General features: G+C 30.7%; 2 protein-coding genes across 11 annotated transcripts; one reads left to right on the top strand and one right to left on the bottom strand.

The window, feature by feature from the left end:
* Nucleotides 1-348: 348 nt before the first annotated feature.
* LOC101254449 (probable histone chaperone ASF1A) lies at nt 349-3,864 on the top strand. The gene is made up of 3 exons (XM_004233434.5): nt 349-657; nt 2,908-3,023; nt 3,122-3,864. The coding sequence occupies exons 1-3, from the start codon at nt 549-551 to the stop codon at nt 3,440-3,442; spliced, it is 546 nt and encodes a 181-aa protein (XP_004233482.1). The 5' UTR covers nt 349-548; the 3' UTR covers nt 3,443-3,864.
* A 403-nt stretch (nt 3,865-4,267) lies between these two features.
* On the bottom strand, nt 4,268-8,118 carry LOC101254758 (rRNA-processing protein EBP2). Of its 10 annotated transcripts, none has more exons than XM_004233435.5 (7): nt 7,923-8,118; nt 6,697-6,931; nt 6,185-6,235; nt 5,260-5,507; nt 4,908-5,027; nt 4,738-4,803; nt 4,268-4,639 (listed from the first exon to the last, which is right to left on the bottom strand). In XM_004233435.5, the coding sequence occupies exons 2-7, from the start codon at nt 6,905-6,907 to the stop codon at nt 4,559-4,561; spliced, it is 777 nt and encodes a 258-aa protein (XP_004233483.1). In that variant the 5' UTR covers nt 6,908-6,931; nt 7,923-8,118; the 3' UTR covers nt 4,268-4,558. The 10 variants fall into 10 exon arrangements, with proteins under 10 accessions (XP_004233483.1, XP_010317185.1, XP_004233484.1 ...); XM_010318883.4 differs by having other exon boundaries at nt 7,975-8,076; XM_004233436.5 differs by having other exon boundaries at nt 7,446-8,012.
* Between the last annotated feature and the right edge of the window lie 7,179 nt (nt 8,119-15,297).

Genomic DNA, 15,297 nt, shown 5'->3' with positions numbered 1-15,297 from the left:
CTTGCTTTTGCAAAATTGTCGAGGAGAGTTGTCATTCGTATAATTACCACCATAATTTTTTTCACTTCTCAAGCTTTCTACTTGTGGCTCTATGGTAAGATGGAATTGAAGAATGGAAGAGGAAGAACAAGAAGAGGAAGTGCAAGGAAAAAGAGAAAAAATAAAATAAACAGTTAAAAAGAACAATAAAATTTAAAAAATAAAATAAAATTAAACGTGTCAAACACGTGAATTGCACTTATCAATATAAATATGATTGTGACTTTTTAGGGAGATAATAATTTATATTTTAAATTCAAGGAGTAATATGACTTTCATAAAGTATAAGTGCGCAGTTGAAAATTCGATAATAGATGGAGGCTTATTTAATCATTTTCTCTTTATGTTATACAATATAATGAATTAAACCATCCAAATAAAAATCTAAATTCCAAAATTAATAATTTACATTAAATTTAAAAACATTTTAAATATTTTTCTAAAATTCATATTTATTTTTGACTTTAGACCACTAATTAACTCGAGTCAGCCACCCGAATAAGGCAATCATGAGCGCTGTGAATGTTACAAACATCACCGTGCTAAATAATCCGTCATCGTTCCTTTCGCCACTGAAGTTTGAAATCACTTATGACTGCGTTAATGCTCTCAAAGAAGGTGATCTAATCTCTCTTACTTCATTTTTTCCGTTAGAATCTTGCAATTCGTCTGTATTAGTATGGTTTTTTTTATTTGATTATATCCTCTCGCAGACATGGTTAGGGTTTTGTTTTTAGTCATAAACGGAAGTAGTTTTGCAATGTCTTAGTTAATCATCAATGAATTGTTTACTATCTATTGAACTTTTTTTCATAAATCCTTTTGTGCTATAATTTACTCCTGTCTGTGCTGGTATAATCTCGAAGACCTAGTGGCTAGTTATTGCCTTTTGTATTCAGAAATCTGACTCTCAATTTTGTTACATTGTTATGGACTCAGTTGATAATTGAAAGAAATGAGTTGTTTCTAGGTTAATATAGCTGAGAATGGAGAACTTTAGATTTGTACATCCTAAATTTCTGTTTTTTCTAATATTCCAAAAGTAGATATGAAATGGTTATTGTCCCTATAGTGTGTTAACTTTTTTTACTTTATTGGAGAGCTTGTAAAGGATTCTATACAGTACTATATATGACTTATATTAATGAGATAACGTTAAATTAAGCTAGCAGTCATCATATATCATAGGTATTTGTCCAAAGGATCTTAAGAGCTTTTTTTTTGCACTTTTCGCCTTTAATAACTCTGAGGATTGTGCCACAATTAGTAAAAAATCAGGAGTCCTGAGAATAACTTAGTGTTACTCATGGAATGGAAGTGGGCTTGCGGTAAGTATTTTTTTCAGGTTATTAATCAGTAGCCAGTTGGATAGAGGAACACATGCGCCGTGGCCGATATAACTCTTAGGCAACAGGTTCATTTTAACCCAGTTTTTCGATGTGGAGCGCCAAGTCACATAGAAAACTCCCTAATATCTCACCAAAATAGATTTGAACCCAACCCATGGTTCAGAAGTAAAATGATAAGTTTGAAGAAACTTTAAGGGTCTAACATATCAAGTTTAAAGCATGGATCTGCCTCTACACTGTGCTGTAGATTTCCTGAAGGTCATAGTTTCATGAATTTTACTAGAAAGACATGCTAAATTATTACAAGAATAGATATAAAATGTATTACATGATTTCAGCGGATATTTCCTCTTCCATTTCCTATAAGGTTGCACCTTAATCTTATGCCTCACTTTCCATGCATCCTTATGGTTGCTGAATAAAGCAGTTGCGTAAACCAATTAATTGGAAGTTTTCTGTGCAGTTCAGTTATCTTAGTTATCTGTTGTAGAATATTGTTCACATTTTGATTTCTGAAGCCTATACTGCTTCTTGCGTGCATCTGCATTTTATTTTGTTTGCAATTACTCCCTTTGCTAGATGATCTAACTTAGACCATTTACATGTAACACAAGAGCATTTTAAGTTGGTTTATAGTAAAGATTTCACATTGATCAAGAGTACTTACAGTACTACTACTGCTGAAAAACTCTTGACACTGTTTAGTACCAGCATCCTATGCTCCTCTTTCGTTTCTGCAGGGTAAAGCATAGAATCAATGAACTTATCTCTGTATTTTGTCTTTGGTCATGTGTCTTAACTATATAAACTCTTTAAGATGTTGGCTTTGGAAGGCAATGTACTTAATAGTTTAGCAATTGGTAGGGAAACTTCTATTCCACCTGAAGTGCTTACTGATTCTAAATTTTCTAGAGGCGAGGTTTTCTCAATTAACTGTCGTGTTTGTTGACAATATGAATACTTCTGTGAGTTTTGAGAAGTAACTGGAAAAAGATCCTTCTTCATTTGTTCTTCTTCAAGGACACGCTACTTATGACAAACAAAAGATTGTTTCGAGGAACAGTTAACTGCTATTATGGAGTTTTTACTTCATATGCATACCTTGGAAATTCAGATTGTTTCTTTCATGTGGTATGACACAAACTGAATGAAATTCAGAACCAATGACTACCCCAGTGAATTCTGAGGCCTTAAGTGATAATTGTGTAATCCTTAATGGCGACTTGCTAAAGAAAAGGTAGTATTTTTTTGTTCATTTTCTCTTTTTGGGACTAGAATTCTAAAGAATCATATTTGAACTGTAAATGCTTCCTAGTAAAGATACATAGGTCCATTCTTTGACAGTAACACAGGAATGCTCCCACCAGATTGACCTTCTTTCTGCGAGATGTTGTTCTAGAGTGTATCTGAATTTAAGCAACTAAAGACATGTTGCTCTTTTCTTTTAAAATAGGAAGTATTTGTATGTTTGTTTATTGAACAGCTTTACTTAGTTTCTTTTGTCTTAATGTACATGCAGATTTGGAATGGAAACTCATCTATGTTGGATCTGCTGAGGATGACACGTATGACCAATTACTAGAAAGTGTGTTTGTTGGTCCTGTCAATGTTGGAGGTTTCCGCTTTGTATTGCAGGTATCATGTCGCGGCTTATCAAGTTAATTAAGTTTTACTATGTCTACTGTCTTTCTGCTGATTGGATTTGTGTAATGTTTTCCTTGTTCTAATACTAGGCGGACCCTCCAGATCCTGCCAAAATTCGTGCTGAAGATATACTTGGTGTCACTGTGCTCCTTTTGACCTGTTCCTATGTGGGTCAAGAGTTTGTACGAATTGGCTACTATGTGAACAATGATTACAATGATGAGAATTTGAGACAACAACCTTCCCAAATGGTTAAAATTGACATGCTTCAAAGGAACATACTAACAGACAAACCTAGAGTAACAAAGTTCCCTATCAATTTTCACCCCGAAAACAGCGAGACTGGAGAGCAAGCCGCTGCCCCTCCACCTGATGATAATACGGCTGAAGCAGATGGTTATGAAGAGTGACTACCTTCAACTAGGAATGGATCAGATGAGGGTGGGGCCTAACTGTGGAAGGATGTTAATCTTTTGCGCAACTCCTAACCTTTTAGTTTGACATCGTTCTGTTGGGCCAACATCTCATCCTCAATCCTAATACATGATCGTTATCCTCTTTTGGTGATGTCTTCATCTATCTCAGTGGAGCTATATGGAACTGCGTATGAACACTAGTTGCATTTTGTGGCTGATAATGTGGTTGTTTGGAGGAATGGTGTCGAAATCTCTACTTATATGGCACCATCTTTAGCTTTACAGTATGCTCCAAAATGTGAGTTCAGAAAATTGTTGATTTTAGTTCTGTAAACTAATAGAATCGTGAGGTTTTAGACAGACGGGGAATATTTTTATGCATTTATCATATTTTTTGCTGGCAGCTTGCTGAATCACATTTCCTTGATGGTGCTAATTTATGATGAACTGCACCATTTATGGTGCCATTACATTTTCTTTTGTTCTGATGCACAATGATACAAATTAGAACCGTTTTCCCTTACTGATGTATACTCAGTTTGATGACTTAAACAAATTAGAAGCAAGATATTGCCAAATCACAACAACATGAGCATATGGTAATATGGTGGTGTTTCCATTGCACTCTACCACTTGGTAAATAGGACGGGTCTTACATGATTTTGAAGGCAATGAAAGAGGTAGTCTAGCGGAATCCCTCAATTTCTACAAGCAAATATCACGCGATAGACCCAACAAACAAAAAATCTTAACAATAACACAGCAAGCATACCTTAGCAGTTGAAGAAAGGTTGTTTCTGTCTATGTAGTCATAACATCTTCACAGAAATATAAATTAGAAATTTCACTTCATTTTACAGAACAGATTCGACAAAAGGTTTTGAAATGCATGTCATATCTTTGCCATGCACTAACTAGAAAAACAAAGCTTTAGATCCAACATCCAAGTACAAAATTGCTTTCTCAGATCAAAAATTGAAAAAAGAAATTCGAGATTTTGGGCAAACTACTAATTCCAGACCCTATCAGACATAGAGTTCCTTTTGCTTCTAACTTCTTGTAGCAAAGATTCCTGCTCAATGCATATATAGCGAGATCTAACTGTGTTTTTCACTTGTTTTTCTGCCTCTTCCTGGAACGGTTCCTTCTCGACTCTACAGTGTTCTCCACGGGCAGAAAGTTTTCCTTATTCTGCAATAAATTTGAAAATTCTTATTTCACTTAACAAGGTATTATACTTTTACCACGAGTAATCATATGGGCTGCCAGGGCCAGAACTTAGCGTGTACCTTATACTTCTTCTCCCTAAGTTGCCTTTTCAGTCCTTTGCTTTTCTTCTTTGATGCTGAGGGATTCTATTATTATTCATAAATTATGATTGTAAGCAACTTGTGATGATATCAGGCTTTTTCACTAAGTCAAAAAAAATCTTCATGCAGTCAAATGAAAATGGACAAACCTGTTCTCTAACTGGGCTATCCTCCACCTCAGGATGAATTTCTCCCTCAATTTTTCCGTCTTCATTAAGCATAAGTTTAAGCCTCCCTTCTTTCAACAACTTTACAGAGCGGGCATGCCTCTGTAAGAAATACGGATACTTAGGTTAGATCAGTCACAGCAGGTCCAAATCATGTGCATAAGTTACCGTGCATTTAAGATTCTTTAACATGGAAAGAGCAAGATTGCAGGTAGCAGGCCATGCACTAGTAACGGGGATGTAGTTTAGCACTACCACATTTACGTGGAATATGATCTGAAGAAGTAAATTCAGTCACAACTGGAAAATGAAAACAATGATACTGAATGCTTACTTTGGATTTAAGATGAGCAATTAGAGTCTGAACAGTCAAGCAGACGATTCTAGGACACAGCCTGCACTTATAAACTGATTTACATTTCAAGACATAATCTGAAGCATCACTTGGAATCTCATCCTCTTCGGGTATAGAATTATTCTGCTTAAGATCTGATTCTGCAACGACCTTCTCAGACAAATAACTTTCACCATCAAACTTGGTGTCCTTTAGAGTTGTAACATCTTCATCACTCGTTGGAAGACCTATCAGTGGTAATTTAGAGAAGACTTAGAATTGAACACTTAGCTTAACATATAAATTACGATAAGGAAATCATAGTTCAGAAAGATCTTTCAGTTTCCAAAATTATCAACAAGAAGCCTTAAACTCCAGAGGAAGAGAATGGCTATGATGAACACTAAAGCCAAATCTTAATATATGGTCATCTCTCCATGAAGAATTATCAATCAAAAGAAAAGAACTGACATCTCTGATTTCATGGAATTTCTAATACATATATTGAGCAGAAACTTCAAGTTCCATATTACAGCTCAAAAACTGTAGCTTCCAGACTAGGAATGAATTCGTAGGGCTGCAGCTCCCAATAAGTTAGACATGGAGTGACGGAATTTCACCTTAGTCCCTGGGTAGATGTAAATCCACGTTCACAGTGTAACGTGTCAAATTGTTAATCTTCCCCAATCAAATGATTACCCGAGTAACAAACAGTAAGCATTCAGAAGCAGTGTGTACAAAGTTGATCCTACAGATAAGGAATGGGGAAATATGGCAGCTTCCACTTTTATTCTTTATAATATACCTTCCTCGTATGTGGATTAGTGCCAACACAAATACTTTAGTATACAGAAGTAGAATTTTCAAGCATAAAACTCCCATAAGACTCAACTAGCAAAATTCGGGACAATAGAGTAAAGCCAACCTGATGAGTCAAGATTAACTTCATTGAAAGAGCTATCTTCACTCTCATATCCTGCAGCAAATGAATACGAGGAGGAGAAAATCTGTTATCAGCTGTACCATGAGGAGATAGTGATTGAATTATGGAGTGGCCCAACACCCAAACTCCATTGGAATCCCTTTTACAATGCATATCGACATTTATAACTCGACATCCTCCCACATGTAACCCCATTTGGATTCTCACAAGTGAACCTCAATGTAGACTTATGGGTTCGAGAATGGGCTTATGAAAGATTGGAATCCCTTTCACAGTCTGTGGGAAAATTTATAACCTAATAGAGACTGTAACTTAGGCATGTTGAATAGAGTCTAAAATCAAGAATTGTCTAAAGATACCCAACAAAGTTTCCCTAATCAAGATCTCAAACAAAAGCTTCAGGGAATTCCCATTTCTTGAAATACCTCTAAGCAATAAACTGTCAGCAAACAATACAGGCAAGGAGCAAATGCAGATCATCAGGTTAAACATACCCGAAGAAGATTCATTTCCCCCTGTCAGACGAGCAACACCATCATCCTCTTCCTTTACGTCACTGTCATCCTGCTCTTCCTCTTCCTCTTCCTCCTCCTCCTGTTCGTCTTCTGTTTCCTCTGCCTCAAATTCAGAGTCGGAGGATGAAGAGGACTGCGAAGGAGCATCTCTATCACCATGTTCAAGCTTGTAAAACCGCCTTTTTATCATTTTCTTCCACTTTTTATAACTCAACTGCAAGTAATACAGAGAAATCCATAAACCTAGCATACATAGTCTGTTATTTTGCTACAAAAAGACACATTCTTATTCCTTTTTCTTTTGACCTATAGAAAGAAAACACCTACTGAATTAGATATGCAAAATAAGAGACACAAGCAACTTGGCCAACCTTGTCATTCATTTACTCCCAATTGAAAAAATAGAACAGCATCCCTGCTACTAATCAATATTCCTTAATCACAAAATAGTCGGGATTGACTATCGTAACTTTTCATACAAGAGAATGCAGAGAAATTCATGAATACAACCATAAAGTCGATTACTTTGCTTTACAACAACAACATATTAGTGAAATTCCACTAAGTGGGGTCAATATACGCAGACCTTGCATTTAGCTCATGAAGGTAGAGAGACTGTTTACCTCGCTCAAGGGCATCAAACCATAGTAAAGGAAGAAGAAAGCAATGAATAAAGCATAGTAATTAATTAGAAAAGCAGTGCTAAGTCTACAAGAAAGAAAAGATACCTACATATGGCAAGAACTACAAGTGTACGACTAGTACTAGGATGGATACTAACAAGCTTAAACTTTCAGAAGACAAAACAAAACTCTACCCCTACTAAGCTTGTACCCTAATATTCGACCTCCACTTTGCTTTACAAACAAGAAAAGTAACCTTTTCTTTCTCAAGCCCTTTCCTTTCAACCCCAATGACATGAATTCATTCACTCCAAATTGGGAAAAAGAGCAACCCTACCAGTAATCAATTAGGAGTTGGGGTTGGACTATATATAAATTCTTTATGACAATTACCACCCTCTTTTTTAATCTTAACTTGAAACCAACTATGGTCTGAATTAAAACAGCTTGTAGGCTATGATTATATGAATTTGCTACAAAATCAAGAAAGTAGTGGGTGAAATTATATGATGGACATACTCAGTCGACTGTATATACAAAAGGGTTTGATGCTTAAAGAAGAAGAAAGCAAAAAAAACGAACCTCAAAAAAACAGAAATAGCGGACTGCAATGGAGGCAGGGTTTAGCACTTACAGAGGAGGGTTTTGGTCGGGGACAATAGAAATTGGATTAGTATCCAAATGCCACATGTCTTGTTTTAATTGGGTGTATACTAACTTCTTCTTCTTTTTTTTCTTTAAAAAAAATTGTTGCTTCATATATATATATACGTTCAGCAAATATTTTTCTAAAATAATAATCTTTTTTCATATAAGGTCTTTTAGATGCTCTGAAACCAAAATTTAGAGATGTTTTGATAAATTGAATATTTTGATAAAAGTAGGTTGAATATTTTGATAAAAGTAGGTAAAGTGGCTGTAAAGTGGCTTTTTCATTAAATTCGTTAAACTGTTAATTTTGTATAATCCTACTCAGTACTCCTTCACTCTCTTGTTCTATTATGTAATATATAAAGGGAAAAGGGTCAAAATACCCCTCAACTTTATTTTAATAGTTGATTTTAACTTTACCGTGAAAATGAAGTTAATTTTACCTCTGTCGTTACTAATTTCATTATATATACCCTTTATTTAATGAAAAGTCCAAATCAATTCAAATTAACCCGAATTTCTTAAAAATCCATTTCCCGATTAAGAAATTCGGGTTAATTTGGAATTTTCGTTAAATAAGGGGTATATATAAAGAAATTAGTAACGGTAGGGGTAAAATTAATTTCATTTTAACGGTAAAGTTAAAATCAACTAATAGAATAAAGTTAAGGGGTTTTTTTTTTTTTAATTCAAGTGCTAATCTTTACATTTTTTCGTGTTTATGTTGTCGAATTCAAAAGGTGAGATTTTCACAATTTTGTTCACTATATTAATTCATATCTCTTATTATTGGAGTATTATTTTACAAATTTTCAATCTTAGCAAAAGATGAATGAAAAATTGTCATAACAAACATTATAAAATGATAAACCTATTACTATCATAAACATAGAAGGCAATACATTATGTTTATCATGATATTACTTTAAACAATATCATAATCATAAGTCCTTTAACAAATTTAAGACTGTTCACAATATTACATAACAACATTAAATTGAGTAAATCTAATATGATGGTTATATTACTTATGATTATTTTTACATTTTATGTCAATTTCTTAATTATATTATTACTCAAAATTTAATATAACAAATAATATTTTGATTAAAACATATATAAAATATGCCAACATGTTATTTAATCTTACGATATCAAATATTTCAATATGAAATGTTAGGATTAATAAATTATTACCTTAGCTTTTTATTCGAACGACATAAAAAAAAATAAAGTGCAAACACCTAAAATTATTTGAAGTATTTGATGTGTATCCTTCAAAAAAAACGTCAACATAATATATATATACACACATTAAAAGTTGTGTTGTATTTTACTGCAATAAATGTATTACTAAGTACATAATATATACATTTTTTTATTATAATTAAGTGCATGTTATATTTTATTAGTTATTTTAGTTATCAAAGTATTAAATTTTATATCATCCATACAATGAGCAGACACGTATACTCATTCTCTAAATGAAACGAAAATGATTAATTAATCCCAGTACAAAGTAAACCAAAAACAACCTTTTCCTTACATAATCTTCCACACTATACACTAAACACAAATTACTTCCAAACAAATTAAAGGGCTATTGAACTATGCCATACAAGTCTTTACATACCACAAATAATCTCAACGAAACATGAACTACCGTATATAATTCGAATTGTCATATCACAAGTTCTATTCAAAGTGACTTCCAATCGAATATACCTTCAACATATCCTACACATAATATATATCATATTAAAATCACTCCTTTTAAATTCCAAAAGATTAGTAACGCGACTAAACTAGAGAGAAATTTTCCTTTTGCAATCCATATCCTTAACATCTTGCGTTGGTAAAACAAGTAGCATACTACAATTCATTTGTATATCAACCCATTGAATTTAATTGAATTCATTCTTATAGTAGGTTTTTTCACCTTGAATGCAAGAATTATGACGATTACAACTATGATTATTGTTGTGATACCACAACAACTATAACATTTGATGCATCTTCTACGACGTTGTTTTTTTATAACTCTATACTAGATACGGATGTTGAATTAATTCCTTGTTCGTTTTTTACGTATATACGGTGGGATGCAGGTGCTAGAGGGCGAATTTGATCTCTAGATTCAGCCATGGAGGAATTTGGAGATATTTTTTTTTTGGGGAACTTAATTAAATTGAAAGATTAATTATTGATGATGAAAATATGGTGTGAGATAGGAGTATTTAAATACAGAAATATTTTCGTATATGACTATACTTTAGTCTAACGCGGCGCTTTGGATTTTGACTTTGGTGTGGGACATGTGCTTTAATTATTTTTTGAATTTTTATTGTATTATTCTATTATGAATAATTTTGTATTTATAAATTATGGAAGGTTCTCTTTGTGAATGATTTATTGAGTTTATTATTTTATCCACCAAAAAAAAAACATATTATGATATTAGTATGCTATGCTTAATTTACAATGTTTTAGGGGTGTTACGAATTCAAATTATTTCTCCAAAACTTTAATTTTCTTACTATTTATGGCCCCCCTTTTTTTTTACGTAAAATTGTAACAGAAAAAAATAAGTTACATTTCGAAATGGGTGTTTTTTTTTTTGTTTTGTTATTTTCACTATTGACTTGAAAATGCTAAGTAATCAATATAGGTGTCAAACGCCGCTTGGGTTGAATTCAGTGGATTAGAATGAATTGGGTTAATAAATATGTGAGTGTTATTAACTTTTTTTAAAAGTTATTTAAGCTAAAATAGATTTAAAAGTGAGTCAAAATCTAATTCGTCCAACTATTACTAAGTTTTCATTATTTTATTTTGTTCTTTCGTAATATTTTAAGTAGCTAGTAATTTTTTTTTCTTTATATATTGTTAATATGACATATCAAATAAAGAAAAATATATTTTGAAAAAATTTCTCGTGGATCAATTTGTTTAGACACCGTATAAATTTGATGAATTAGCGTGAACTAATTTAGAATTTTTGACCAAACTAAGCCATTATATAAAATAATTTATCGAAATAATATATTTTTTAAATTTTTTACACAACTAGTATAAACGTATTTCACAGTAACGTTTTACGTTATATTTCATTTTTTAAAAACTAACAGCGTTAGGTTGATATACGTTTTACTATAAGTAACATTTTTACTCCTAAAATATTATTTTGAATAACGTTTACTCCTAAAACGTTACTAGGAGTAAAACGTTACTGTGAATAACGTATATCAATTTAACGCCGTCAACTTTTAAAAAATAAAATATACCCTAAAACGTTACTGTGAAATACGTTTATACTAGTTTTGTAAAATTTTAGAAAAATATATTATTTTAGTGAATTACTTTATATAATGAATTAATCTGATCAATAAGTGGATTAATAGTAGATTCAAATTTAAATAATTTATGATTTCATAAGCTATTTTTATCATCTCTAATGAATCATAATAGGGTACTTCTACTTCAATAATGAGGACATTAGGGAGTACTTTATTAGGGTGAATCTATAGATGTAATCAACTATATTTATATGGACAACTTATACATTTTTTTTTGGTCGGTCAAAAATAATTATATCAACATGACAAAACATATCAATTATTTATATTATAGAGCCAATTACACGATGCAACAATTTAAGCTACGTCAAGTTAAGCCACTACGTGTAACAATATATTTATACATTTAAGTCAATATTAATGTATCTGAGCTACATATTATGTATTTGATGTATTTTATAGTATGGACTAGCTTTTAATGTATGCGAGCTAATTTTTAATATATTCAAGTTGCATATTATGTATTGTGTTTATGTCATATGTATCCGAGCTACATATTTACAAATCCAATTTATGTTATTTTTTAAGAGATTAATATAATTACAAACTAAAAAGGAATAGATTGTAATTTTATATTAAAAAATTTAAAACTATGTAATTCCCGATTTTTATGGTAACTTATTATTTTGCAATGGGCTTCATGGGCTGAAGGAGACAAGAATTGACATAACGGCACAACTGCTGCATAGAATTAGCAATTTATAGCCCAACTTTACTTTAGACGCCTGGGATGAAATTTGCACAAATTTATAGAATGATTTGAGTCCGATAGTTATATTTTGTCTCCAATTAAGTGACTTTGGTGAGGGTGAAAATTATTAACATTCCCCAACTTTCGTTTAAAAATCAATTTTCCTTTTCAAATTTGAACAAATACCCATTTCACAACATACCTTCATCCCATGACACTCAAGAAATATGCTTTCACGCTAAGATTAGTTTTGAAAAAGCTATTCGTCCAAATTTGATTCCGTAAAGTCGTACAATTTTTTTAATGTCTTAGTTATCTACTCATATGGTCAAGTTCATGATTAAATCTTCCATTTGTAACCACATTTTCCTAGACCTCACTGACTTTGATTTCATCCAAATCTGGATTAGGTTGAAAAATTTCGAGTTACTATCAAAAAGTTTTTCGATTAAAAAATTTCCCCCTTTGATTTTTTTATAACGACGGAAACAGTTCATTACAGCTCGAGTGTCATGTTAATTGTCATGTATAACAAACGTGTTTACTTATTACTTTATATAATTTTAAATGTTCATTTATACACGCCGAACGTGAATGACAGTTGAAGTCAAGTTTTAAAAACATATTTATTTAATTATGTTTATCTCTTATTCTCTATTATCTATGTTGATAATGTAAGTAGGATAGACATTTTTTAAAAGTCAATTAAGAAAGCGGGAGGGAGGGAGGGAGGGGTGATGATTTCTCAAAGTTGAGTGAGGAGTTAAATTTTTAAAGTAAAATTAGAAAATATAAAATATTTTCACCACCCCTTTTGTAAATATGATGAATTTAGTCAAGTAATCTTATAATTGAGTTTTAAGTAGGGGCGTACATTCGATTTTTCGGTTTGGTTTTATATTGTTCGATTTGGATTTTTGATTTTTAGTTTTGAAAAAGTGTAATCCAATCCAAATCAAAATAAATTTGGTTTGGTTTGATTTTTCTCTTTTTGATTTGGGTTTTTTCAGTTTGGTTAATCACTTATGTCAATAATTAGAAACATAACAAAGTTATATTAGCAATTTTAAAAAAATTATATTATATAATATTGAATTTCTTAAATATTTTTTAAAAATATAAATCACAAGTAAAACGTAAAGCACAATACTTAAAAGTATATCAATTATAAATGTCCAAACATAAAAAAATAAACTAAATTATAACAAAAATAACTAAAAAGGGACAAAAGTGGTTAACTTCAACTTAATTCTAAACACACACACACATATATATATAATTCAATTTTTTTTTGATATTTTGATTTTTATTTTTCTAAATCCGAACCAAATCAAAAAATAAAAAAAATTATAAATTCAAAATCAAACCAAGAATCGAAAAGACAAAGTAAATTATTATGCCAACAAACTCAGTCTCACACAGGCAAAAGGTACTTTGGTGCTACATAACTGGAACATTGATTACATTATGCTTGTTCAACTATGCAAATTTGGTAGATGACGAAATCTTCTTATTATTGAATTGATCACAAGTTTAGCTGGATGAAAATGTCTTAGTGGTTCAGTCCACAAATGACATTAAGAAAAAAAATAGATTTTGAATTTTGATTTCCATTTGTTTCATATCGAAATTTCAAAATTAATAATATAACCAAAATTTTGAACTTCGATGGTTTGCTCATTGATAATGTGCCCGTCCCAAAAGCTAAAAGTTTGGACAAAGCGAGTAACATATATGAATTAAAATTATGTTTAAATTATTATAAAATTATAATAATATAATTAAAAATTTAAAATATTTAAAAAACTATATAAAAATTTGATTAACTCTCTTAATATTACTTGTACCAAATGAATTTAAATAAATTGAGTTATATATTTTGAGCCCATGCTTTATACGAACTCATGTACAACAAATACATAAACTTACAAAAACGTGCTTACTAGCATATAAAAATGTCTGTAGGTCTACACTGTTATACATGTTAAATAAAAATAAGAAGTTGGACACAAAGTCTCTCGAGGAATCGATATAAACATGTAGTTATGATTTCAAAGATTTATTTCAAGAATTCAAGAAAAAATCAAAAAAATCTGCAGTAGCAGGGACCATTTAATTTTATTTAAAATATTAAAAAAATATTCGATATTGCTAGCCAGCAAGTACAATGCATGTTAACTTGTGTTGTTGCTTTCAGAAACACACCAATAATTGCAATCATGCCCGACTTTTAATATTATAAATATTTTTCGTTAGTCTCCTAATATATATATTTTAATATCTAACGAGACTATTTATTACGCATTATAAAATGTATTTTTTTTTTATAATTTGTAAAGTGATTCTTTTCTTATACTTTATAAAGTGAAAGAAAAAAATTATGTTTTACAAAGAGAAATATTTATGCTTTTGAAACTTTTGCAGTCTTTGTATTATAATTATAATGATTTAACATATCATAAAAATAAAAAAATTTATTACATTATACATTTATTACATTATAGGGATTGTTTGATTCAGTGTATAAAAATAATGCAAAATAGGGTGTATTTAATAATGCTTGCATTAGTTATGCAAACATTATTTCTTATACATTATTTGATTTGATGTATTAGAAATAACAAATATTGCATAATTTCTATTTAAAAATATATATTTACAAAAATACCCTTCACACTTTATTTATTTATGAGTTAATAATTTTGATGATCACTCCACTACCAATTGTTTATACAGAAAGTCACTTAAATTTCATTTTCAATTCAAAAATTACTCAATTATGATTTTTTTACACAAAAAGTCACTCAACTTTTATTTTCAACTCAAAAATCACTTAATCATGACTTCTTTGCACAGAAAGTCACTTAATCTATTTAATTATTTTTTATTAAAATTTAGTGACATAAAATTTCAATTATTAACTAAAATTTTAAAAATGAAATATATTTCAAACCACATAATTTAGTAAAATATTTATATAAGTTAAATCGTGATAAATAAAAATGAATAGAATAAAAATTTGAAATTGACGATAAAAGTCAAATTACTGGCTTAATGTCAATATTGTAGTGCTGCCATCGAGACATAATTGTTTTTTTTTTTATAAAGAAAAACAAATTGCCATCTTTCATATCTTATCTTGATTAACTATTTTCTGGCCCCCAAAACTTTCTTATATTATCACTTTAATTTTGAAAACATGTAGTATTTAAATGATTTCTATCTGAACACTTCATTAATTGCAGCTTTTTAAACAATT

Source organism: Solanum lycopersicum, chromosome 2 (genome assembly GCF_036512215.1).
Source record: "Solanum lycopersicum chromosome 2, SLM_r2.1".
In the NCBI taxonomy this organism is placed as follows: Eukaryota; Viridiplantae; Streptophyta; class Magnoliopsida; order Solanales; family Solanaceae; genus Solanum; species Solanum lycopersicum.
Note: the sequence above shows the minus strand (reverse complement) of the source record. Positions and strands in the feature narration are given on the sequence as shown.

Excerpts from the sequence above, each read along its gene's own strand:
- LOC101254449 (XM_004233434.5), top strand. The coding sequence starts at position 549 with ATGAGCGCTGTGAATGTTACAAACATCACCGTGCTAAATAATCCGTCA. Across the intron at positions 658-2,907 it reads CGTTAATGCTCTCAAAGAAG|ATTTGGAATGGAAACTCATC; the intron begins GTGATCTAATCT and ends ATGTACATGCAG. Across the intron at positions 3,024-3,121 it reads GTTTCCGCTTTGTATTGCAG|GCGGACCCTCCAGATCCTGC; the intron begins GTATCATGTCGC and ends TTCTAATACTAG.
- LOC101254758 (XM_010318882.4), bottom strand. Across the intron at positions 5,508-6,184 it reads AGTTAATCTTGACTCATCAG|GTCTTCCAACGAGTGATGAA; the intron begins GTTGGCTTTACT and ends TACCACTGATAG. Across the intron at positions 5,028-5,259 it reads TTGCTCATCTTAAATCCAAA|AGGCATGCCCGCTCTGTAAA; the intron begins GTAAGCATTCAG and ends TATTTCTTACAG.